Here is a 23,411-nt window from a genome sequence, read left to right on the forward strand (position 1 = left end):
ATGATTTGCGTTTGGTCTAGATTAGAATCATACAATGAAATTAGCCTAATCATTTCCAGACACTTGTAAGCGTCAAGTGTCTGCATTTAGCTACAAAAAATAACCTACAATATCCTAAATATTTCTCACCAGCACTTAAATTACATTTTCATTAAAATAGGCTATATTTTGGTCCTACAGGCTATAAGAAATTATTTAGCTTTCTTTAGCCTGGTAAGCATACATACGCTTTTGATAGACTGAGAGTCAGACTCGTTTTTGTAACTTTTTGTAAAAAAAAAAAATAGCCCATCTCATTTGGAGTTCGGCGAGTGTTCATTTTGGACCTTGAGCGTACACGATTAAAGTATTAGGCTATATACAGTTTAATGCATAGATGCATGAATCCAGCCCCTGAAGTGCCCCTCTGCCCTGTCACTCATCGCTGATGTAGGCAGTGTTGCCAAGTTGCCAACTAATTGTAATGGGGAAGTTGCTAAAGGCAGGTCGATTTGTAGCTAAAAGTTGCTAAATGACGTTGTGATGTCATTTCGTAATGACGTCATTGTGTAACATGACGCAAAAAGTGCATTACTGCGTAGAATACACAATGAGATTAATCAAATCCGAGTGAAAAATATGATTTGAAATGTTAGTTTAGATTTGTTCATAAAAAATAATATTTTATTTGTGAAAGCAACATAAACAACATTCTTTATGATCAGATATAGTTTCAAGCAGTGTATTGCTAATGTGCTAAAAAAAATAGGTCACAGTGTACTGCAGGGGGGCAAAGTTTGGCATCGGGCCAAAAACATTTTCGCCACTAGATGGTGGGCCAGAACATAGTCAAAGGATAATTTAGGAAATTAATTGAAAAATGCAACTAGAATTGCCTATGAAGGACTGTCTTTTGTAACTGGTAAGCTGTTACTCTGTGTTAAATCAGGACAGTCATTAACAAAAAGCCACATTTGTGTGGCGGTGTCCAGGTTTTACACTGGATAAACTAATGTAACCTGGCAAGTATCCAAGTATCTTCATTAACCAACTTGCAACACAGACCGCCTTGCTAAAACACAAAAATGTGTAGCTCTCATGAATCCAAAATGACATTTCAAAATGTCTCACTTTCAAAATTTTATATGTTATCTATATTCTATTGTGAATAAAATATAAGTTTATGAGATTTGTAAATTATTGCATTCCTTTTTTATTCACAATTTGTACAGTGTACCAACTTTTTTGGAATCGGGTTTGTATACTATTATTTAATTGTACTATTCATTACTATTTTATTAGCTGTATATTGTTTGTTTATTGACAATATTATATACTTTAATATTGACTAAAAAGAGCCTCTCAGAGTGGCAGTGTCTCTCAGAAGTCAAGATGGGCAGAGGATCACCAATTCCCCCAATGCTGCGGCGAAAAATAGTGGAGCAATATCAGAGAAAAATTGCAAAGAGTTTGAAGTTATCATCTACAGTGCATAATATCATCCAAAGATTCAGAGAATCTGGAACAATCTCTGTGCATAAGGGTCAAGGCCGGAAAACCATACTGGATGCCCGTGATCTTCGGGCCCTTAGATGGCACTGCATCACATACAGGAATGCTACTGTAATGAGAGTCATATTGATGTCATTGACCAGAGTTAGGCTCGATGTCACCTCTTAGCTTGATCTCTTTGGGTTGGACAAAAGCACCAGGAACCTCAAGACTGTGTTACATCATCCGCAGTGGGGTTTCAGGTCTAGGACATTTGATTGGATGACTCGATTTTTCCTCCATCCTAATTTCTTTAAAAAGTGAATCTGATGGAAAATACACATGGAGAATGATGAGTTTTTTGTTTTTTTTTGTCATGAAGACCAGTAGATCACAGTGCACTTTCACTGGTATCCCTGGTATACCGTTTGAGAAAATTAAGGTTGGAGTACTTTGGCAAGAAAATGAGTCAACTCCACTGATTCAGAGGTTAATCCATAATCTTCAACACTAAAGACCTTCACAGTGTATTCACATAGTTCATCAAACACATTAGCATGTTTCAAACTTTGACAACCAGAAAGTGTTATAGACATTTTATCATTTTTTAAAAGTATCTATTTTTTCATATTTTAAAATTTAAACAATTTTGTGAAATGTTTTGATTGAAAAGTGTGCTTGTGCTATATACTTTAACATATATATTTAGGGTCACGGATGGCACAGAGACAAGAGGGTAAGATCCAATTGCAGCTTTAATGGGGCAATCCAAAAACGTAATCCAACAGGCAAGGGTCAAAATCCACAGAATCGGTCCACACAAAAACAAGAAAACAAACCAAACAAGAAAACAAGACTCCAAGAGTGCCTGTGACCATAGCTAAAGACTCGACAACAAATGACGAACACAACAGGGTATATTTTATATATATATATATCGTCCCCCTGGCGTCTAGGGGATATGGAGACGTAACACGAGAAAACTAATTAAAATGCTGTTAAAAGGAATGTACTCATTTATTAAGGAGATGTGATGTGTGCAATAAGGAAACAGGCAGAGAGAAAAACTGAATTTGTAGTTGCTTTTAGTAAGAAAAATAATTCAATATAAAACACCCAATAATACAATAAGCAGTGAACCAAACATGCATCCAAAAAACAAACGAATACCTATTTACAAATTATATACAAACAAAGAATAAACGATAACAAAGCGAGGGACAAGAGCGGTGCTAAAGTAAAGAAATCAATAAAACAAAACGAGATAACTAAACCCCAACAAATACTAAGCTAATCAAAAGAAAACAAGGAAAATAACATCTTCAGTGTAGGACACCGCTAACTACACTGTCTAGCAAACATAGGCTACGTTCACACTGCAGGCTGAAACGACCCAATTCCGATTTTTTTGCCCCTATGCGACCTGTATCTGATCTTTTCATGACAGTCTGAACGACACAGATCCGATCTTTTCAAATGTGACCCAGGCCACTTGGGTATGTGGTCCTGAATCCGATACGTATCCGATCTTTTGAAATGCGACCTCCGTCTGAACGGCCAGGCCACATGTATCCGACCCGTACGTCATTGATACGCTACAAACGTCATAATTGTGCGTTGAAGTAGGCCGGAACGAGAAGATAAACAACAACCATGGCGGACGATGCTGCTGAGACCAGTCAATGGAAGGGAAGCGAGGTCACAGATTTAATTAATATTTGGGGTGACAGCTCTATTCAGGCCAAACTCGAGGGCTCTTATCGGAACTGGGCGGTTTACGAAAACATTTCCAGCGAAATGGCCGAGCGTGGTTACAGACGATCCTGTTGATCAATGATCAATTGTGCTGGCTCCGTTGGGAAAATAACTTTAATATTGCAAAAAGAGCTCCGCTGTTGACTACACTGTTGTTGACATCCATGTTTAACGTTAGCTACTTCCGCAAACAACAAGTGACGTCGTTGACCGTTGCGTACTCTTCTGCGCATGCGGGTCACTTCTGGGTCACTTCACGTTCACACAGGAGATCACAAAAGGTCGCATTTAATTGAAAATGTGAACGGCCTTGCAAAAAAATCAAATTTTTTCAAAAAATCGGAATTGAGCATTAAGCCCTGCAGTGTGAACGTAGCCATAAATACATGAATTGGCACCTGCTCGTAACCTAGTGTGTTTAAACAACTTTACTCTACGTGCTGTGAGGTGTAAGTCACGTGACGTACTAACCTGGGGTGCGTTTCCCAAAGCGAACTATGGTCGTAAGTTCCGTCGTTACCAATAGAGTTCAATGGGACTTGCGACCATAGTTCACCAACGATGCTTTCGGGAAACGCACCCCTGGTCCCATCACTATGTATCGGAGAAGGACTTGAACAAACTCTGGTAAACCGAGAGTCGAGTCACACCATAAACTCAATGAGTAGATCATGAAGAGCAAAGTTTCAAAGGAAAACACAATCGACTCAAAATGCAACTAAGCAAAAGCAAAACAAGAACAGGCAAGAGCAAACGCAGGCGAGCAAACAAAAGGCAAGCGCTTCTCCCGCGCTCTGTTGCATCCGGGTCTTTATACGTGCCCACTAACGTCTGATTGGTTCTCGGGATGTCGCGTGGATCCGATGACTGGCAGCGACGTCATCCAATCACAGGATCTGTAACAGGTAAGAGTGAAAGAGAGGGAGAAAACAATACGGGACGTAACTATATTATATATATAGACACTGTAACGAGGTCAGATGTGGGAAGAAGGAGGCGGGAACCGGCGAACGTTCAACAAAAGTTTAATCTCCAAAATAAACAAACAAAACGAAAGTAATGCCGGCAGACCCTCGCGGACGTCTGCCGGCCACACAAACATAATAAAACATAACATAAAGTCCAGGCCTGGTCCTCTCTCGTCCTTCACTGTAGTCGCTCCTCCTTTTATGCTCCCGGAGCTCCTCCGTGAGGGACTCAAGGCCGGTGCGCCTCCCAGGTGAAGCTCATTAACACTCGCGCCACCGGCCTCGCGCCGTTCCCTCACGGCTCTCGCCCGCCCTGGTCGCCACATACCCCCATCGCCCCTCGCAGGCCGGGGGGTACTCCCGAGACTGCGCTCTACTCCCCCCCGGGGCCTGTCTCGGCGGCCGCAGCACCTGGGGGTAAGGACAGACGAGACGAGAGAAAGGAGACGGAAGCAAGGGGAGCGACAGGACGAGAGAGGGGAGAGAGGAAAAAGAAAGAGGGGAAAAAAAAATTCTGGGTCCGGTTCCCAGACACACTGCCGCTCGGTCCTCAGCCTGCCGAGAGGCTTTTCCTCGCGGTGCCACATGCGATGGCACTGGACGCTTGGTGGACGGCCCGATCCTCGACCGCCTCCTGGCGGCCGGCGATGGCTCCTCCGACTGAGGGCAGCCGGCAGCGAGTCCCCCGTCCCCTGCTCCTCCCCTTAATGGCGGACGGCAGCAGGCTCCGGCCCACGGCGAACGGCGGCGACTCCTCCGCTCCCTCCTGGACGGCAGCCACCCCACCTCGTCCCAGGAGCACGGCATCCGGGTCTCCGTCCCACCTTTCACTAGGCTCCAGCACCACCGCCTCGGGCAGCCTCTCGCGGTCTACACACACTCCCGCGCTGCCCGAACTCCGCAGCACCGCGATCCCCCTCAGCAGCGAGGGCTCTTCGACAGCATGTCCCTCCTTCCTCCCGGGTTTCGGCACCAATGTAACGAGGTCAGATGTGGGAAGAAGGAGGCGGGAACCGGCGAACGTTCAACAAAAGTTTAATCTCCAAAATAAACAAACAAAACGAAAGTAATGCCGGCAGACCCTCGCGGACGTCTGCCGGCCACACAAACATAATAAAACATAACATAAAGTCCAGGCCTGGTCCTCTCTCGTCCTTCACTGTAGTCGCTCCTCCTTTTATGCTCCCGGAGCTCCTCCGTGAGGGACTCAAGGCCGGTGCGCCTCCCAGGTGAAGCTCATTAACACTCGCGCCACCGGCCTCGCGCCGTTCCCTCACGGCTCTCGCCCGCCCTGGTCGCCACAGACACTAATAACATGAATGAAGACAGCTGGGTGCAATGAAGAGATAATGAGTCCGGGAAGTGGGTTATGGGAAATGTAGTCGGCAGTGGGGAGGCAATTGTCAGGGTTGGAGTGCCCTCTAGTGGCTAACTAGGGCACTCCAACTGGTGATCATGACAGTACCCCCTCTCTATGGAGCGGCTACCAGACGCTCCACCTGACAAAACATAAAACAAAAACTCTCAGGAGGGAGGTGGACTGGAGGAGGACCAGGGGGAGGAATGGTGGGCCAGGTCCAGAGTCCCCGACTGAAGGCCAGGGGGGAGCCGGAGGAACAGACCAGGTGGGTTGCAGCAGGTCTGGAGTCCGGGCTGAGTGCCAGGGCGGTGCTGGAGGAACTGACCAGGGGGGCTTCAGCAGGGCAGGCGGCCTGGGCGGCAGCGGCAGGGCAGACCAAGGGGGCTCGTTGACCGTATCAGGAAGGGCTGGCAGCGGGCTCGGGCTGGCAGACGGGTCCGTGGTCAAAAGACCTTAAGTGCATCTTCCAGGCATGCAGAACAGCCAAAACATAAAAAACGAAGACAGCCCTCTTGGCCATGCCAGGACTCACAGGGAGAGCATTAGGCTCTAATACCTCTGGGGTGGCCTCCGGGCCTACAGTGGGCTCTGGGAAGGCCTCTGGGCCTTGAGGGATGGAGGACGCCTTCTTCCTCCTCTTCCTCCGTTTACTTGGGTGAGGCGGTGGCTCTGTGCCTACCTCCTCTGTAGGCACTGCAGCAGGCTCACGGACTGGAACGGGCTCTGGAGCAGACTCCCGGACTGGAGCGGGCCCTGGAGAGGACTCACGGACTCTGGAGCGGGTTCACGGGCTGGAACGGGCTCTGGAGTGGACTGATGGGCTGGAGCAGATGCTGGAGGTATCCAAACCTGCCCATTCTTACGCAGATACAGGTAATGGGAGAAATTCCAGAAACGTAAACTCCTTACCAGCTCTATCTCCCACTGCGGCAGAGGGTCATCGAGACAATGATTAAAAATGTCTTTGAGGACCACATCAGGGTGATTAGGCCTCTCCGCCCGTGACCAGAACTTCTGGGTAAATGCCCGCACCCCCATTCCCCTCTGACGAAGCGTGGTCAGATCTCGAGGATGAGACCAACCCTCCCCAGCCCCAGCAGATGGCTGGATTCCTCTGCTGCTGGATCTAGACACGGTCGAGTCTTCTGTCACGGATGGCACAGAGAGTAATCCAACAGGCAAGGGTCAAAATCCACAGAATCGGTCCACACAAAAACAAGAAAACATAAACCAAACAAGACTCCAAGAATGCCTGTGACCATAGCTAAAGACTCGACAACAAATGACTAACACAACAGGGTGTAAGACAGACACTAATAACATGAGTGAAGACAGCTGGGTGCTGAAGAGATAATGAGTCCGGGAAGTGGGTTATAATTGTCCGGGTTGGAATGCCCTCTAGTGGCTAACTAGGGCACTCCAACTGGTGATCATGACATTTAGATACCAAGGTACATCACAAGTATTTCAGCACTAACAGTCTTTATCATGTCTGTGCTACAAATTTGCTCAATTTAAAAAGGTAAAAACCAGGAAAAGGTAAAAAATAAAACACTATATACCAATTCACAAAGTATGGACAATGACCCCTGTCTTCCTGATGACCTCAATGAATTTTTTTCTCGGTTTGAGGTTAAGAACATCAGAGCTGCACACATGCAGGAACAGTCTTCTGTTCAACAGGTACTGCAGTTGACAGTAGACAGCGTTAAGAGGGTCTTTACTAAGATCAACCCACAGAAGGCTGCTGGGCCTGACCAGATTCCAGGTTGTGTACTAAAAGGTGCTCAGAGCAATTAAAGGAGTTTTTTTTGTTATATATTTAACATCTCTTTCAGCCAGGCCAGTGTACCCACCTGTCTAAAAAGTGCCTTTATTATTCCACTGTAAGCTGTTGACGTGTGAAACACAATTTTGTTTCTATGCAACATATAGAAATGACAAATAAAGCATCAATCAATCAGTTATTAATGTGAAAGGAACCCTTCCCAGTGAAATGCAAAAACAAATGCATGTTAATTATTTCAACGTGTAGTTCATTCCCCGTGAAAGAAAACAAACAATATAAAGGCAGAATTTCAGAACAAACCACAAATATTAGCAAAATGTAAAAAAGTGCTACTTTGCAAGCACTGTAAGAAATTATTTGCAAGTGTATTATTCATCATCTTTTTCTTAATATAAATACATTTATAATAATAAAAAGATAAAAATATGGAACAAAAATAAAGGTTTAATATCTATGGATGATTACATACTGTAACACCTTACAGTCTTTCTGCTTCTCAATTCCATGTTAATTCAATGTGTTTCTTTTCATTTCTTTATTAGTGAAGTTTAGCAATTTTTGAGTAAAAGTAATTCCTACACAATTTTTTCTCAATGTATAAAATGTTGGACTTTTGGCATTAAAACAGCATAAAATGTGTATGGCTTAAAAATGTTCACCTAAAAATTAAAACCTGTAGGATGTTTTCTTCCATGGATCACAAAAGTAAAAAAGGTCACTTTTATACAAATGTGTAGAACAAAGTCTATCTGATAAATTTCTCCTTTTCATTGGCATGAGAGTGAGTACAATTGTAATTTTGAGGTAAAAGTTTCCTCTGCATTTGAAACATTGTTTTATGTTCAGGTGACTGCATCCTCTCTTTCTTTTTTCCAGGTCATGTCTGTTTCTTGGTTGCAGGGGTCTTCTTCCTGTACACTGTCATATCAAAAATACACTTGACTGAACAAATATTATTGTAAATTTTTGCACCAGAGTCTTGCATTTACTGTCTGTTGAGGATCAATGACAGAATATCATCAACCTATAAAAAATGAAACGTTTGCTCACAAAGGTGGTTATTGTTTGATTTCAGTGCTCCTCATCCACCTCATATTTGTTTTCACTTGTTACACCACCTATTACCATCAACAAAGGAAAGGTCATATTAGACCACCTATACAGATAGATTTGAGTTTATAATCTCAAATTAATACCCACTGTAGATTATCTTACCCAGGTCTTTGAAGAGGAATTGTTCATGATTTTTCAGTGCATAATAAAAGCCCTTTTTCACTCTGTCTCCTCCAGAATGCAGAGCTTCAAACAACTTTCTCATTTTGCCCTGGTTGGTTACTTCTGCTCTGATCTCTGAATATGTTTCATCATGTATCATGTCTTTATTTTTTAACTCATCTGCTATTGCCATCACAACCTTAACCCTTTGAATAAGCATTGCAGAGTTCCTATCCACAAACTGGGCCTCTGAAAAACAAATTATTAAATTAATCACAGTTTTACACAGTACTCAAACAAGCCAAAACAGTTCAGATTAGAGTGACTACCAGCAGCATTAGAGCCACCAGCAGAATGAAGTAAAATTGCAGGAACAAGCAGCATCTGAGACTGCCACATCTCTGTCTCCAAACTTTACTTCCCACTATCAATGAAAAATAACATTTCTTACTAACCTAAATTGTTATGATCACTTCCATTATATGTTTTCTTTGTTTGTTTTGTATTGTTTTTATTTTAAACATCTTAAAAACAAAACATTTATGTCAATTTACATACAAACTTAGGTGTTCCTAATAGCTAAGGCACATTTGCTGAAAACATTTCTCCAAAACTATAAGGAAGGATGAATGAATAGAGAGATAGACAGACAGATACAGATAGACAGACAGATAGATAGAGAGAGAGAGAAATGATTTGATCAAATCAATGTACACAGCCAGCCAATGTGCGGTTAAACTTGGAAACATAAGAACCAAATTTTTCCCCCAGGAGCGTAGTAGAGTGAGACAGGGCTGCAGTCTAAGCCCCACCCTTTTTAACATTTATATCAACCAATTGGCCACTATAATAGAAAACGCTCCCATTCAAGGTCTCACTCTACACGACACAGAAATAAAGTGTCTTCTCTGTGCAGATGACCTGGTGCTCCTGTCACCCACTAAAGAGGGGCTTCAGGACAGCCTGAATCTGCTGGAGGATTACAGTCAGTCAACCTCCAAAAACTAGAATCATGATGTTCCAGAAACGCTCCAGATTTTAGGGACCAACACACACATTCACACTATCAGACAGAACCACTGAAAGCGCAAAAACATACACTTACCTTGGCCTGAAAATAACTCCAACAGGTAACTTCACTTTGGCTGTGAATGAACTCAAAGAGAAATCTTAAAGGGCTTTCTATGCCATTAAAAGATCAATTGAAATTGACATCCCAATCCAAATTTGGCTCAAACTTTTGAAATCTATAATTGAGCCTATTGTTTTATATGGCAGTGAAGTGTGGGGTCCTTCTATTAAATTTGATTTCTTAACCCTTGTGCGGTCTTCGGGGGTCTTTTGAGACCCCAAACGACGTTTGCTCAAATTAAAAAAATGTTCTCTTTGTCCAAATGGCATGAGACTTTGTACGGTGGTTAACACTTTTAAGATCTACGAATAAAAAAAAAAAAATTGGAATGATATCTTGTTTTTATGTTAGTGTAAAAAAAAAAAGTTACGCTCGTGGCCTTCGGGGTCTCTGGAGACCCCAGGCAACAAAATGTAATTTTGTAACAATATAATATATATTTTTTTAAAAAACCAATGTAATTTTACTCTGTTTATTAATGTTTTTTCTCAACATTTGTGCAGTTTTTGGAGGATTTGTGATATCTTTTAAATTTATATAAATAAATAAATATTTTTTTAAATAGGTTTTTATGCATAAACAGCTTTTTATGTAAAATTCACTTTATAAAAGGCCCAGATTTCTAACTTTCATTCATGTGGATAACATGGATAATTTGACATGGTTTAATGTATGATTTTTGCCCATCTTTTGAAAAATGCAGTTTTAAAAGTAAAAAAACTATCACTTTTACCAGTAGATGGCTGCAGAGCTCCTCTATTTGCTATGTGCTATTTGAATGACTGAAAGACGTCTTTTCACAAGTTTTTTTCAGTTGGATTCGTATCTAAATGTTATGAAATCACAATTATAACAATAAAAAATTACTTTGTCAAAGTTTAGCATTTTTTGTACAGGGCAAAATCATTTTTTTCAATAATAATTTTATAATAAAAATAATAAAATAAATTATTTTTATTTTTGTGTGCGCACGTGTGTATGAACATGTCCATTTTGTATTGAGGATGTTTTTTGCCTTTTTGGAAGAGTGTCACTTAATTTCTGTCTATGTCTGTTGTGCGTTGTTTCTGATTTTGAGAATGGATTTTGTCCAATTTCTAAGAGGGGTCTCTGGAGATTACATTATTGATGACATTATTGAAAAACTGACTTTTTTTTTCAGTACAAAGAATGTTAAACTTTGACAAAAAGTCATTTTTATTGTTATAATTGTGATTTCATAACATTTAGATATGAATCCAACTGAAAAAAAAAACTTGTGAAAAGATGTCTTTCAGTCATTCAAATAGCACATGGCAAATAGTGGAGCTTTGCAGCCATCTACTGGTAAAAATGATAGTTTTTTTTACTTTTATAACTGCATTTTCCAAAAGATGGGCAAACATCTTACACTAAACCATGTCAAATTATCTATGTTATCCCCATTAATGAAAGTTAGAAATCTGGGACTTTTATGAAGTGAATTTTACATAAAAAGCTGCTTTTGCATAAAAACCTATTTAAAAAATATTTTTTAATTTATATAAATTTAAAAGATATAACAAATCCTCCAAAATCTGCACAGATGTTGAGTAAAAACATTAATAAACAGAGTAAAATTACATTGGTTTTTAAAAAATATATTATATTGTTACAAAATTATATTTTGTTGCCTGGGGTCTCCAGAGACCCCGAAGACCACGAGTGCAGCCCCCAAACGAAGACCGCACAAGGGTTAAATCGGGAAAAACATCCGATTAAAATTCTACATTTAGAATTCTGTAAAAGAATACATAAAGTCCAAAGAAAGACGCTAAACAATGGATGCAGGGCAGAATTAGGCCAATACCCTCTCCTTCTAAACATCCAAAAAAGAGCCATCAAATTCTGGAAACACCTAAAAACAAGCGACCCCAACACATACCATTACAAAGCCCTAAAACACCAACAGCTGAGCATAAGTAAGAGTCCCCTGTGCCAGCTGCTGAGACTGACTGACCTCACACCGGCAGAGATCTGCCAGCCTCAGGACTCACACACTTTCGGCTTACACAAATTATAAACACCGAAGAAGACAAATACATCACCATTGGACAAACACTATTAAAAACCAACACAAACTAGAATGTTATTCGGCACTAAATCGAGAATACACTATTGCAAACTACCTGAGCACAGTGAGTGATGTGAAACACTGACGATGTACAGACTCAGCAAGCACAGTCTGGCCATAGAGACAGGCCGGCGCAGACAGACCTGGCTCTCCCGTGAGGACAGACTCTGCTCGCACTGCATCCTTCCTCACAGAATGCCCAAAATACCAAGATATCAGAGACCACTACTACCCCAAAATTAATAAAATATTTCCCCAATTTAACACCTGTAGCCCAATTCAAAAACTACGTTACATTCTTGGCGAAGAAGCCAAATGTTCCAATATAGCTGCAAGATTTGTATCATCTTGCGCTGGTGATTCAGCCATTTTAGTGCTTTTAGACCTGACTGCTGCTTTTGACACAGTTGACCACACAATTCTTTTATCTCGTCTGGAAAACTGTGTGGGTGTCAGGGGGACAGCGCTCGAGTGGTTCAGGTCGTACCTGTCTGGGAGATGTTTTGCTGTCAGACTGGAGGACTCCACCTCGTCCACCGCCCCTTTGAACTGTGGAGATCAATTCTTGGGCCCATTCTCTTTGCTCTGTACCTTCTCCCACTCAGTGTGATTTTTAAAAGGCACGGTATCTCCTATCATTTTTATGCAGACGATTACCAAATATACCTGCCAAACTGACAAAAAATGACCACGCCCCCCTGACACCCCTACTCGAGTGTTTAAGTAACGTCAAGGCTTGGTTGGCTCAGTTTTTTTTAAATCTAAATGAGGGGAAGACAGAAATAATGCTTTTTGGTCCTATTAGTACTCTGGTCGACTTGGGCCCACTCAAAAACCAAGTGCATCCCACAGCCACCAGCCTTGGCGTCACTATAGACAGTGATTTTAAACTGGATAAACAAATTAACAGTGTTGTAAAATCGTAAGATCGTAAGATCATCTTCGTCTTTTATCTAAAATCAAACCTTTTTTATCCTTTAAACATTTTGAGCAAGTCATGCATGCTTTTATTTCATCACGTCTGGACTACTGTAATGCACTTTACACTGGAATATCCCAAAATGCACTTTCTCGCTTTCAGTTAGTCCAGAACTCTGCGGCACGGCTTTTAACAGGAACCAAAAAGCGCGAACACATCACCCCCATCCTCGCTGCACTGGCTTCCTGTTCGATTTAGAATTGATTTTAAGATTTTATTGTTTTTAAAAAACTCTGAATGGACTGGCCCCACAGTACATCACGGACCTCATCCAAATTTACACACCGGCGCGTTTGCTGAGGTCTGAGGGCCAGTTCCAGCTCATGCCTCCTAAGACCAGACTTAAAACCAGGGGGGACCGGGCCTTCTCTGTGGTCGGCCCCAGACTGTGGAACGCTCTGCCTTCCCAGGTCAGGACGGCCCCCACAGTTGAATGTTTTAAGTCTCGTCTTAAGACCCACTTTTATTCCTTGGCTTTTAACTCTGCGTGAGATGTGTGGTCCTGTGTCTTTTATTGCTTTGTTTCATTTTTTTATTGATTTTACTTATTTATTTATATGCCTTTTTATTGTATTGCTCTTATTCGATTTTACTAGTTTTTATTGTTTGAATAGAGCATATATTTATTTATTGTTTTTTTTTATTTTGTGCAGCACTTTGGAGACTGTTTGTTGTTTGTAAAATGTGCTATAGAAATAAAGTGGATTGGGTTGGATTGCCATCTCCTGAGGGACAACCAGAAATGAACAAACAGCCAGTAAACACACCCCCATCAGACCTACACACATGTATATAATGTATTTAATGTTCAAATTCTAAGTTCAGTTATTACATGATTTCTGTATTATAATCTTTATTTATTATTTTTTTATAATTATTTATTTTATTTTGTTGCTAAAATTATTTTTATTTAGAATATTATTTTTTTTACATAGGCTTTACTCAGATGTTCTGTTGTTCTAAATATTTTTCTATGTTGGTTAAATGCTTAGGCAATACAAAATGTATTTTTTTTGTCATGCCAATAAAGCTATTTGAATTGAAAAAAATTTAAAAATAAAAATTGAGAGAGAGAGAGAGAGAGAGATGGAACCTTTGGATGGCTTCTGCTTCTCTTCTTCATGGTTGTTTTTTATGTGTGTAGTTAACCTGTCAAATGTACACAGATAATCTATTAAGATTTTCAATGCAAATGTAGGTTTCATTCGGAAAAAACAATAACAGTGATTTAAGGTAATTCATGATATGATTGGTCCAAGTTGTTGACCTGCTTGGCGATATAGACCTTAATAACTGTTTTACTGAAGCTGATGCTTAATAATGTGATAATCATCTAGGACAGAAATATTTAAATTCAGTTCATATATCAGTATCTATACCCACATGGAAAGAACCTATATGTGGATATATGCGCATATATGAAACCTATATGCAGTGTATATGTACATATATGCTGCATATATGCACATATATGATAATATATATGCTGCATATATGCGCATATATACTGCATATATGCTATATATATGCTGCATATATGCGCATATATACTGCATATATGCTATATATATGCTGCATATATGCGTATATATACTGCATATATGTGTATATATGCCACATATAGGCAAAATTGAGGTGCATATATGTGCATATACAGGAAATATAGGTCTCCTGTATTGCTTCTTCATATCCATATATATGCCCTATACATACAAGATATGTCTTCTATATAGCTAATGGCAGGATCTGGTCATTTTGTAGCTCATATCTCATTTTTGACTGTCATACATGATGCCTAGCTCATATTTTCTATTATCAAGGCAAAAACTAAGAATTAACGAAAAAAATTATGCAAGAACTTATGTATGTGCGAATGTAGCAGTTATGTATTTAGACAATTATTTTGTGATTCCACTTGCCATGACCATATTTGGGGTTTCCTGCCGCCATGCTGACTTGGGGTGTTGACGCACTTTGCTGCTTCCCAGTCTGCATGAGACATCACAGCGGTAGGTCGCACAAAGTTTTTGCGGTGATTCAATTAAGGCCATGTTTCATGTAACAGCTGAATTCACATGATATATTTGTATGATTGTAATCCAAAACCCCTCTGTGATGTACATTCAGATGTTTCGTTGATTATTTTTCTTTACTTAAGTTACTTTTAATATCTCTCTTTCTCAGCGTTGTGCGTTGCTGCCGCATGCTGTTTGTATGCTGCACAAGTCCTCATATATTGCCATTTGTGTTATACAGAATAAAGTGAGGACCTGATGGCAAGATTTTTCGCAGTCTGTCTTTGATTACGACACAACGCAGAAAACACACCGCTACACGAACACGTGAAATTGGTCCCACATGGAAAAAACCTATATAAACATATATGTTTCAATATAGGTTTGATATAGGTTTTTAATATATGTGACATATATAAAATTGGCCGTTTTCCTATATTATGTGTACATATATGTGTGCATATATGTGTACATATATGTGTGCATATATGTACATATATGTACATATAATATAGGAAAACGGCCAATTTTATATATGTCACATATATGTAAAACCTATATCAAACCTATATTGAAACATATGTTTATATAGGTTTTTTCCATGTGGGTATCATCTATCTTACATTCTAGAACTAAACGGCAGCATTGTTGGCATCTTTTCCAAGATAAATTACATAATTTAATGATATGTAGCATAGCTTGGATAGCTGTCAAAATGAATGAATGCTCTTCACGTCTTTAACCCTTTCAATGTGAGCTGATCTGTGTTCCTCATAATACTGAGCTTTATTAACATCAGAATTCAGTTGTGGCTTATCTTGAACTTGCCTTTGATTTAACTGGTCAAGTTTGGCTTTCCATATTGTGGCAGTCCACACGGACTTCTTGTCCTCCTCTCTGATAAGATTCATTTGTACGTCACCATGCTGACGTTGCAAGATCTCAAAGAAGTTTGGATCAACATCTGTTGTAAATGAAATCCCCTCTACAGGATGGACAGAAGCACCAGGAACCTCAAGAAGGTGTGGTGTTTTCATCCGAAATGGTCTGTTAGGTCTGGGATGGCTGATCGGATGACTTGATTTTTCATTCTGTTTAACTTTTTCTTTTGAAAAAGTGTCATTCACTGGAAAAAAGTAGATGTGAAGAATGAGAGGATCTTTACAGCACATGTAGAGAAGAAGGTTACAGTGTTCTTCCCACTGTGTGAACAGGCTTATAATTAGAGTTATAAGAGAGAAGGATGGTTGGAGTATTTTAGCATGATAACGGGTCATCTCTACAGATTGTAAAGATATTCCTTCATCTCTTTTGTTGAGGAGCTTCACAGCATCTTTGAGAGAGGGGGCAGACTCTGCTAAACAGGCGTAATGAGGCAGATGGGCCTCCTCCAGTTTCCCTGAGATCACGCTCACATCAATCACTGGACCAATTCGCTCACACTGAAGCCTCTCCAGCTCTGCACTGAGGAAACGTCCATCCACCTGACGGTACTGGAGAATGACGTCACCAGAACAGACCCATCGCATTCTGGTCCTGCTGCACTCGAATCGACCCGCCTGAGTGCTGATCCTGAACTTTGACCCTCCTTCATCTGTACAGACTGACGGCTCCACCTGAACCCACTGATCACTATCAACAATGTGAACACAAGACTGACAGTGAAGATCCAGTCCAGACAGTTCAGAGTCAGAGATGTCCAGCCTAGAGAAAAGAGATGATAATGATAAAAGGAGATGATGAATGTATAAATAAGAAAAATATAAAAACTTTTTTTTTTTTTTTTTGTAAAATTAAAATGATCTCACTCTTTCAGCTCCTCTAAAACCTTTGGTTTGAAGTGAATCTCCACTTTCTTATTACAGCTCCGTCTCCAGTCCTCTTCTGTGCACTGGTCAGTGGGTTTACAGCACTTCCTCCTTGATAAACATGGAGGAAACCAGAATAAGTAAAATGATGCAAAATATATCACCATTATGCTGGAGATTATTTTTAAGAAACAATGATAATGATCTGTACCAAAATGGTGATTGTATTTAAAATTAAGCAATTGGTGACCCTAAAATGGAGACTAGCAGCTTTACATTACAGCTAATAAATAGATGATAACAAGGAAAATTCACATTTATTTTACAAAAAAAAAAAAAAAAATGAAATAATAGATCAGAAATTATCAGCTATTTTCAGCAATAAAAGTTCCGTAGTTTCTAAAATTCTTTCACTAAGTAATTTATCATTTGTATTGTGGGTTTTAATCTACTTTTAATCTAGGCATTAGACTAAAAAAGCACATTGAGCACACATACCCTTCAATGGTCACAGTGCAGTGTGGATCTGTCAGTGATTTTTGCAGAAACTCAAGTCCCTCTTTCAGCAGCAATCCAGTGACACTGACACTACAATATTAATGTTACATAAACATCAATAGTCAAAGAACCATCATAAGAACATGCTATTGTCGCATCACCATTTTTTTTTTGTATGTCATGTGGGTCTTAGTCCACTAGGTGGCAGTAGTGGTCGTTTCTTTCCCCCTTCTTCTTTGTCTGAGCAGGAACAGCCAGGTGCGAGTGCTCATCATCTGCTGATTGGTTCTCAATGAAAGGAATAGTGTATAATGCTTCCTTCATGTGCTATCAGAAATTTGATAATTCCCACTTTTGAAGTCGTGATTACAAACTCATCATATTCAAAATGGGAGGGCGTTCATGTGCAATTTTTACCAAGGAAACTCATATTTAAGATAAATCCGAGAGCATGTGAAGGCAGCATTAGTAATCCTGGCTGATCTCCAGAAAAAAAAAAAAGAGAGCTTGTTGGCTGTTGGTTTGCTTTGTTGCTGTTGATTTGTTTTACTGCCGCTGTGTGTTTGTGATTCATTACAAAGCTTACTTTATTTTGTTTGTCTGTTGTTATTCTATTGGGATCTGTTGTAAGACTTATTTTATTTATTTTTGTTAAAAGCTTGTATAAACAGTGTTGCGTTCATTCAGACACTTTTCTTGCTGAACCCCAGTAGTTGTTAAACTGTTAATATGTGTCTTTTGTAAATATTGTATATAGACAAAACTTGGAAGTTCAAGGGAGTGGGTGCCATTTTTATTTTATTTGGACGTTGTATGGTTCCCATTCAGTCAGTCACGTTCGACGTTACGTCGATACTGATGTAATGGGGTCTCGCCTGGGAGCCCAATCACCTCCAAGGGTACAAAACAAGCCAATGGGAATTGGCCTGTGAGATTTACATGCCGGGCCCCTCCCCCGGCATCCGGGTATAAATAGGGCCGGCATACTCACCTTCATTCATACTTTTGCTTCGGAGCCGATCGGCTGATCATCCTTTCACCTCTTCAAGAGTGAATTTCCTGAACTGAGAGAGCAAACAGCAATTTTAATTGCTAAGGACAAGTTCCTTCAACAGCAATTTTCATTGCTTTTTCCTGTTTCTCTCTGGTGGCTGCTCGAATCTCTCCAGCTGGTTGGGAAGGCACGCTCAGCGGTGGGTGTGACGGCGCGCTGCCCACAGGACGGTGCTGCACTCATCCCTGTGTGCTTCGGTTGGTGAGGTGCACTAAAAGAGCAAGCACGGGCGATCAGCGTCTTTTTCAAGATGTCTTTTCGTCCGTGTGTTTCTGGATGTGGTCGTTTCCTGACCTCCTCTGACGGCCACGATCGCTGTCTCACGTGTCTGGGGAAACAGCACGCTGAGTCAGCGCTCGTGGATGGTACATGCCCTCATTGCGAGGGCATGTCCATGTTGACATTGAGATCGCGACTCTCCTTCTTTAACACAGAAGTGAGGGTCCCCTCTGTCACTACCCCAGCGCCGGCGGCTGTAGCGGCCGCCGGTCCGGTTAGTGCTCTGGGAGATCTGAGGATCACAGTGGGAGCCACTTCGTCGGGTCCGCCCCCACGAACCTCCCTCTCCTCCCCAATGTCATGTGCCGTCGAGCGGCCGGCTGCTGCCGCGGGGCCCTCCTCGGGGGTGCCCCGCGTCACTTTCGGCGCTTCGGAGGAAGATCAGATGTCGATCGCTGCATCGGGGAGCGGGATCGCTGATTCGGAGGACGATGATGACTCCGAGCTTCCGCCCTCAGGGGTGGTAGCTCAGTCTGAGGCGGACTCTGAATTGGCGGCCATGCTTGCCCGGGCCGCCGCGGGCATCGGTCTCGTGTGGAACCCTCCACCGTGTCCCGAGCGCTCGCGGTTGGATGATTGGTTTCTGGGTTCGGGGCGCAGCTCCCAGCCGCGTCCCGCCCCAGTGCCTTTCTTCCCGGAGGTGCATGAGGAGCTCCAGAAGACGTGGATGGCCCCTTACACGGCCAGAAACCGTTCTTCTGCCTCCTCCACTCTCACTACCCTCGATGGTGGGGCTGCCAAAGGGTACGTGGAAATTCCACAGGCGGAGCGTGCGATTGCGGTGCACTTGTGCCCGCAGTCCGCGGCCACCTGGCGGAACCGTCCGCGTCTCCCGTCCAAGGCGAGTAAGACCACGGCCGCTCTCGCTGCCAAGGCTTACTCAGCCGCTGGACAGGCAGCTTCTGCCCTGAAGCTCTTAAGGAGCTGCACGAGGGTAGTTCTGAGCCAGGGCCGCTGCAAGAGCTGCGTACGGCGACTGACCTCGCCCTCCGGGCGACGAAAGTCACGGCGCGCGCCCTGGGTCAGGCGATGTCCACCCTAGTGGTCCAGGAACGGCATCTTTGTTTGGACCTGGCCGAGATGAGGGAAGCCGACAAAGTCAGCTTTCTCGACGCCCCCATCTCCCAGGCCGGCCTCTTCGGCGACACTGTCGAGGACTTCGCTCAGCAGTTCTCGGCAGTGCAAAAGCAGACGGAGGCCATCAATCACATCCTGCCCCGGCGTGATGATGCCACCCATCCGCCACGGGCTGTGCCTCCGTCTGCTCCTCGCCGAGGGCGTCCTCCTGCGGCTCAGGCTCCGGTGAGGTCGGATTCGTCCCACCCTCACCCAGCCACCCGCAGGAAAGCGACGCCCCCTGCCCAGACCGCCAAGCCTTCTTCTAAGACTCCACTCACAGCCTCAACTTCGGGACGCACTGCCTCCCGGGTTGGGCCACAGTGCTCCATGCTGCCCCCCCGTGAGTACTTCTGTTGTCCGGATGGTTCCACTCGTACGGAGCTTGGGGGCGTGGCTACGCCTTCCCAACCCGTCCCGTTGGCTCATTCGGACAATCAGACTCGGCTACGCGATTCAGTTCGCCAGGCGTCCCCCCAGGTTCAGCGGCGTTCTGTTCACCTCGGTGACAGGTCCCAACGCCTCTGTCCTGCGGGCCGAGATTGCGGTTCTTTTGGCGAAGGACGCAATAGAGCCTGTCCCTCAAGCCGAGATGAAGTCTGGGTTTTACAGCCCGTACTTCATAGTACCCAAAAAAGGCGGGGGGTTACGACCAATCCTGGACCTGCGTGTCTTGAATCGGGCCCTTCACAAGCTCCCGTTCAAGATGCTCACGGTGAAACGCATTCTCACGTGCGTCCACCCCCGGGATTGGTTTGCAGCAATAGACCTGAAGGACGCGTACTTTCATGTCTCGATCCTTCCTCGACACAGACCGTTTCTGCGGTTTGCGTTCGAGGGGCGGGCATATCAGTACAGGGTCCTACCCTTCGGGCTGTCCCTGTCTCCTCGCGTCTTTACCAAAGTCGCAGAGGGGGCCCTTGCCCCGCTCAGGGAAGTGGGCGTTCGCATCCTCAACTACCTCGACGACTGGCTCATTCTGGCCCAGTCCCGAGAGCAGTTGTGCGAACACAGGGACCTGGTGCTCAGTCACCTCAGCCAGTTGGGGCTTCGGGTCAACTGGGAAAAGTGCAAGCTCTGCCCCGTGCAGAGCATCTCTTTTCTCGGTGTGGAGCTGGACTCGGTCAACATGACAGCACGTCTCACCAACGAGCGTGCACAGTCAGTGCTGAACTGCCTGAACTCGTTCTCGCGGAAAACAGCGGTCCCACTGAAACAATTTCAGAGGCTCCTGGGGCATATGGCATCCGCAGCCGCGGTCACGCCGCTCGGATTGCTCCATATGAGACCGCTCCAGCACTGGCTTCACGACCGAGTCCCGAGGTGGGCATGGCACCGCGGCTCACTCCGTGTGGTCATCACTCCGGAGTGTCGCCGCACATTCAGCCCGTGGTCGGACCTTGCTTTTCTACGGGCCGGGGTGCCCCTAGTACAAGTGTCCAGGCATGTTGTTGTTACAACAGACGCCTCCACCACCGGCTGGGGTGCCATATGCAGTGGCCAGTCGGCGTCGGGCTCCTGGACAGGACCCCATCACCATTGGCACATCAACTGCCTCGAGTTGCTGGCAGTACTCCTTGCGCTGCGCCGGTTTCGACCGCTGTTGCAGGGCAAGCATGTACTGGTCCGGACGGACAACACATCGACTGTGGCGTACATCAACCATCAGGGTGGTCTACGCTCCCGTCGCATGTCGCAACTCGCCCGCCATCTCCTTCTGTGGAGTCAGCGCCGACTCAGGTCACTGCGCGCCTCCTACATCCCGGGCGAGCTCAATCGTGCGGCCGACGCGCTCTCACGACAGCTCACGCTCCCGGGGAATGGAGACTCCACCCCCAGGCGGTCCAGCTGATATGGAGCCGGTTCGGGGAAGCACAGGTGGACCTGTTCGCTTCTCGGGAATCCGCCCATTGCCAGTTGTTTTATTCGCTGACCGAGGGGACCCTCGGCACGGATGCACTGGCACACAGCTGGCCCCGGGGCCTACGCAAATATGCGTTTCCCCCAGTGAGCCTCCTTGCACAGACACTGTGCAAGGTCAGGGAGGACGAGGAGCGGGTCTTGCTAGTTGCGCCGTACTGGCCCAACCAGACCTGGTTCCCGGAACTCATGCTCCTTGCGACAGCCCATCCCTGGCGCATCCCCCTGAGGAAGGACCTCCTCTCTCAGGGGCAGGGCACCATATGGCACCCACGGCCCGATCTGTGGAACCTCCACGTGTGGTTCCTGGACGGGACGCGGCAGACTTAAGTGGCCTACCGCCCGCGGTAGTCGACACCATCACTTCGGCTAGAGCCCCTTCTACGAGGCGCGCCTATGCCATGAAGTGGAGTCTGTTCGTTGAGTGGTGTTCCTCCCGCCGGGAGGACCCCCGGAAATGCCCGGTCGGTGTTGTGCTTCCCTTCCTTCAAGAGGGTTTGGAACGGAGGCTGTCCCCTTCCACCCTGAAGGTCTATGTGGCCGCCATCGCAGCGCATCACGATGTGCTTGATGGCAAGTCACTAGGAAAGCACGACCTGATCATCAGGTTCCTCAGAGGCGCCAGGAGGTTAAATCCCCCTAGGCCTCGCCTCATTCCCTCCTGGGATCTCTCCATCGCCCTCTCGGGCCTTCGGAGAGCTCCCTTCGAGCCCCTCGAGTCAGCTGAGCTGAAACATCTGTCTCTTAAGACAGTGCTCCTGACCGCGCTCGCCTCCTTCAAGAGGGTTGGGGACCTGCAAGCATTTTCGGTCAGCGATTCGTGCCTGGAATTCGGGCCGGACTACTCTCAGGTTGTCCTGAGACCCCGGCCTGGATATGTGCCCAAGGTTCCCACCACTCCCTTCAGGGACCAGGTGGTGAACCTGCAAGCACTGCCCCGGAGGAGGCAGACCCAGCCCTTGCGTTGCTGTGTCCCGTTCGTGCCCTGCGCGTTTACGTGGACCGCACGCAGAGCTTCAGAAGCTCTGAGCAGCTCTTTGTCTGTTTTGGAGGTCAGCAGAAGGGAAAGGCTGTCTCCAAACAGAGGTTGGCCCACTGGATAGTGGATGCCATCGCCTTGGCATACCAGACCCAAGGCGAGCCGTGCCCCCTCGGGTTGCGAGCTCACTCCACTCGGGGTGTTATTTCTTCCTGGGCGTTGGCGCACGGCGCCTCTGTTGCAGACATCTGCAGAGCTGCGGGCTGGGCGTCACCAAATACATTCGCGAGGTATTAGAACCTCCGAGTGGAACCGGTGTCCACCCGTGTGCTTTCTACTCGTAGATAGCCATGGGTGTTCGCTTGCTGTGCCATTTCCCTCGGGAGAGGGAATGCGAGCACTTTTCCCGCTCCTCAGTTCAGTTCCCCGTAACGGCGAACCCTGTGGAGTTCCTCCTGCATCCTGCGGCGGCCAGACGTGGCGGAGGCGTCCGGCGCTAGGTCCAGTACTCGTGTGTATGCCCGGTTGGTCTGCCCTTGTACTGGGCTAGATGCCCATATGCTGTGATTCCCCTCGGGTAATCCCATATGTGTTTGTCCACGGTAAGGTTTCCCTGACGGTAAACCCGTGTCTTTCCCTGGGCGGCTTCGCTTTGCCCCGTCTCTGATTGCTAGTCGTTCCTCCCGGAAGGTAGGACCTACATCAGAGATCTTCCATATGCGTTACTGTTCTCTGACCAGTCCATATGTGTCTTCCACACGTTACCTCCCTTCGGGCAGGGTGTGGTCTCCGTAGCCTTCCCCTCCTCGGGGAACGCTTTCCTGGCGTTTTTGTCGTTGCTGAAAAACGAGGGATTGAGTTCCGAAGCACTCTTCCCCGTGGGGTAGGAACAGCAGCTTCGACTTCTCCACGGTAACGCCCTGTCCTCTCCATCCCACCGGTATGGAAGACATTCCTGGGCTTACTCTGGGCGCTGGAGGGT

General features: G+C 44.9%; 1 protein-coding gene and 1 long non-coding RNA gene across 2 annotated transcripts; both read right to left on the minus strand.

The window, feature by feature from the left end:
- Window positions 1-7,169: 7,169 nt before the first annotated feature.
- Window positions 7,170-9,148, minus strand: LOC125251212. Its single transcript, XR_007180942.1, has 3 exons — window positions 8,558-9,148; window positions 8,393-8,460; window positions 7,170-8,260 (listed from the first exon to the last, which is right to left on the minus strand). It is a non-coding gene; the product is annotated as an uncharacterized LOC125251212 (long non-coding RNA).
- A 6,288-nt stretch (window positions 9,149-15,436) lies between these two features.
- Window positions 15,437-18,506, minus strand: LOC125250907 (NACHT, LRR and PYD domains-containing protein 1 homolog). Its single transcript, XM_048163740.1, has 4 exons — window positions 18,460-18,506; window positions 17,082-17,171; window positions 16,584-16,694; window positions 15,437-16,479 (listed from the first exon to the last, which is right to left on the minus strand). Exons 1-4 carry the CDS (start codon window positions 18,504-18,506, stop codon window positions 15,486-15,488), a joined length of 1,242 nt encoding a protein of 413 aa, XP_048019697.1. The 3' UTR covers window positions 15,437-15,485.
- Window positions 18,507-23,411: the final 4,905 nt, after the last annotated feature.

Source organism: Megalobrama amblycephala, linkage group LG17 (assembly GCF_018812025.1).
Source record: "Megalobrama amblycephala isolate DHTTF-2021 linkage group LG17, ASM1881202v1, whole genome shotgun sequence".
NCBI lineage: Eukaryota > Metazoa > Chordata > Actinopteri > Cypriniformes > Xenocyprididae > Megalobrama > Megalobrama amblycephala.

What these genes read in the sequence shown, in the direction of transcription:
- LOC125250907 (XM_048163740.1), bottom strand. Translation starts at nt 18,506, where the DNA reads ATGTACCATCCACGAGCGCTGACTCAGCGTGCTGTTTCCCCAGACAC. An exon ending in TGCACTGTGACCATTGAAGG is followed by an intron (nt 16,695 to 17,081) that starts GTATGTGTGCTC and finishes ATGTTTATCAAG; the next exon opens with GAGGAAGTGCTGTAAACCCA. An exon ending in GTTTTAGAGGAGCTGAAAGA is followed by an intron (nt 16,480 to 16,583) that starts GTGAGATCATTT and finishes TCTTTTCTCTAG; the next exon opens with GCTGGACATCTCTGACTCTG.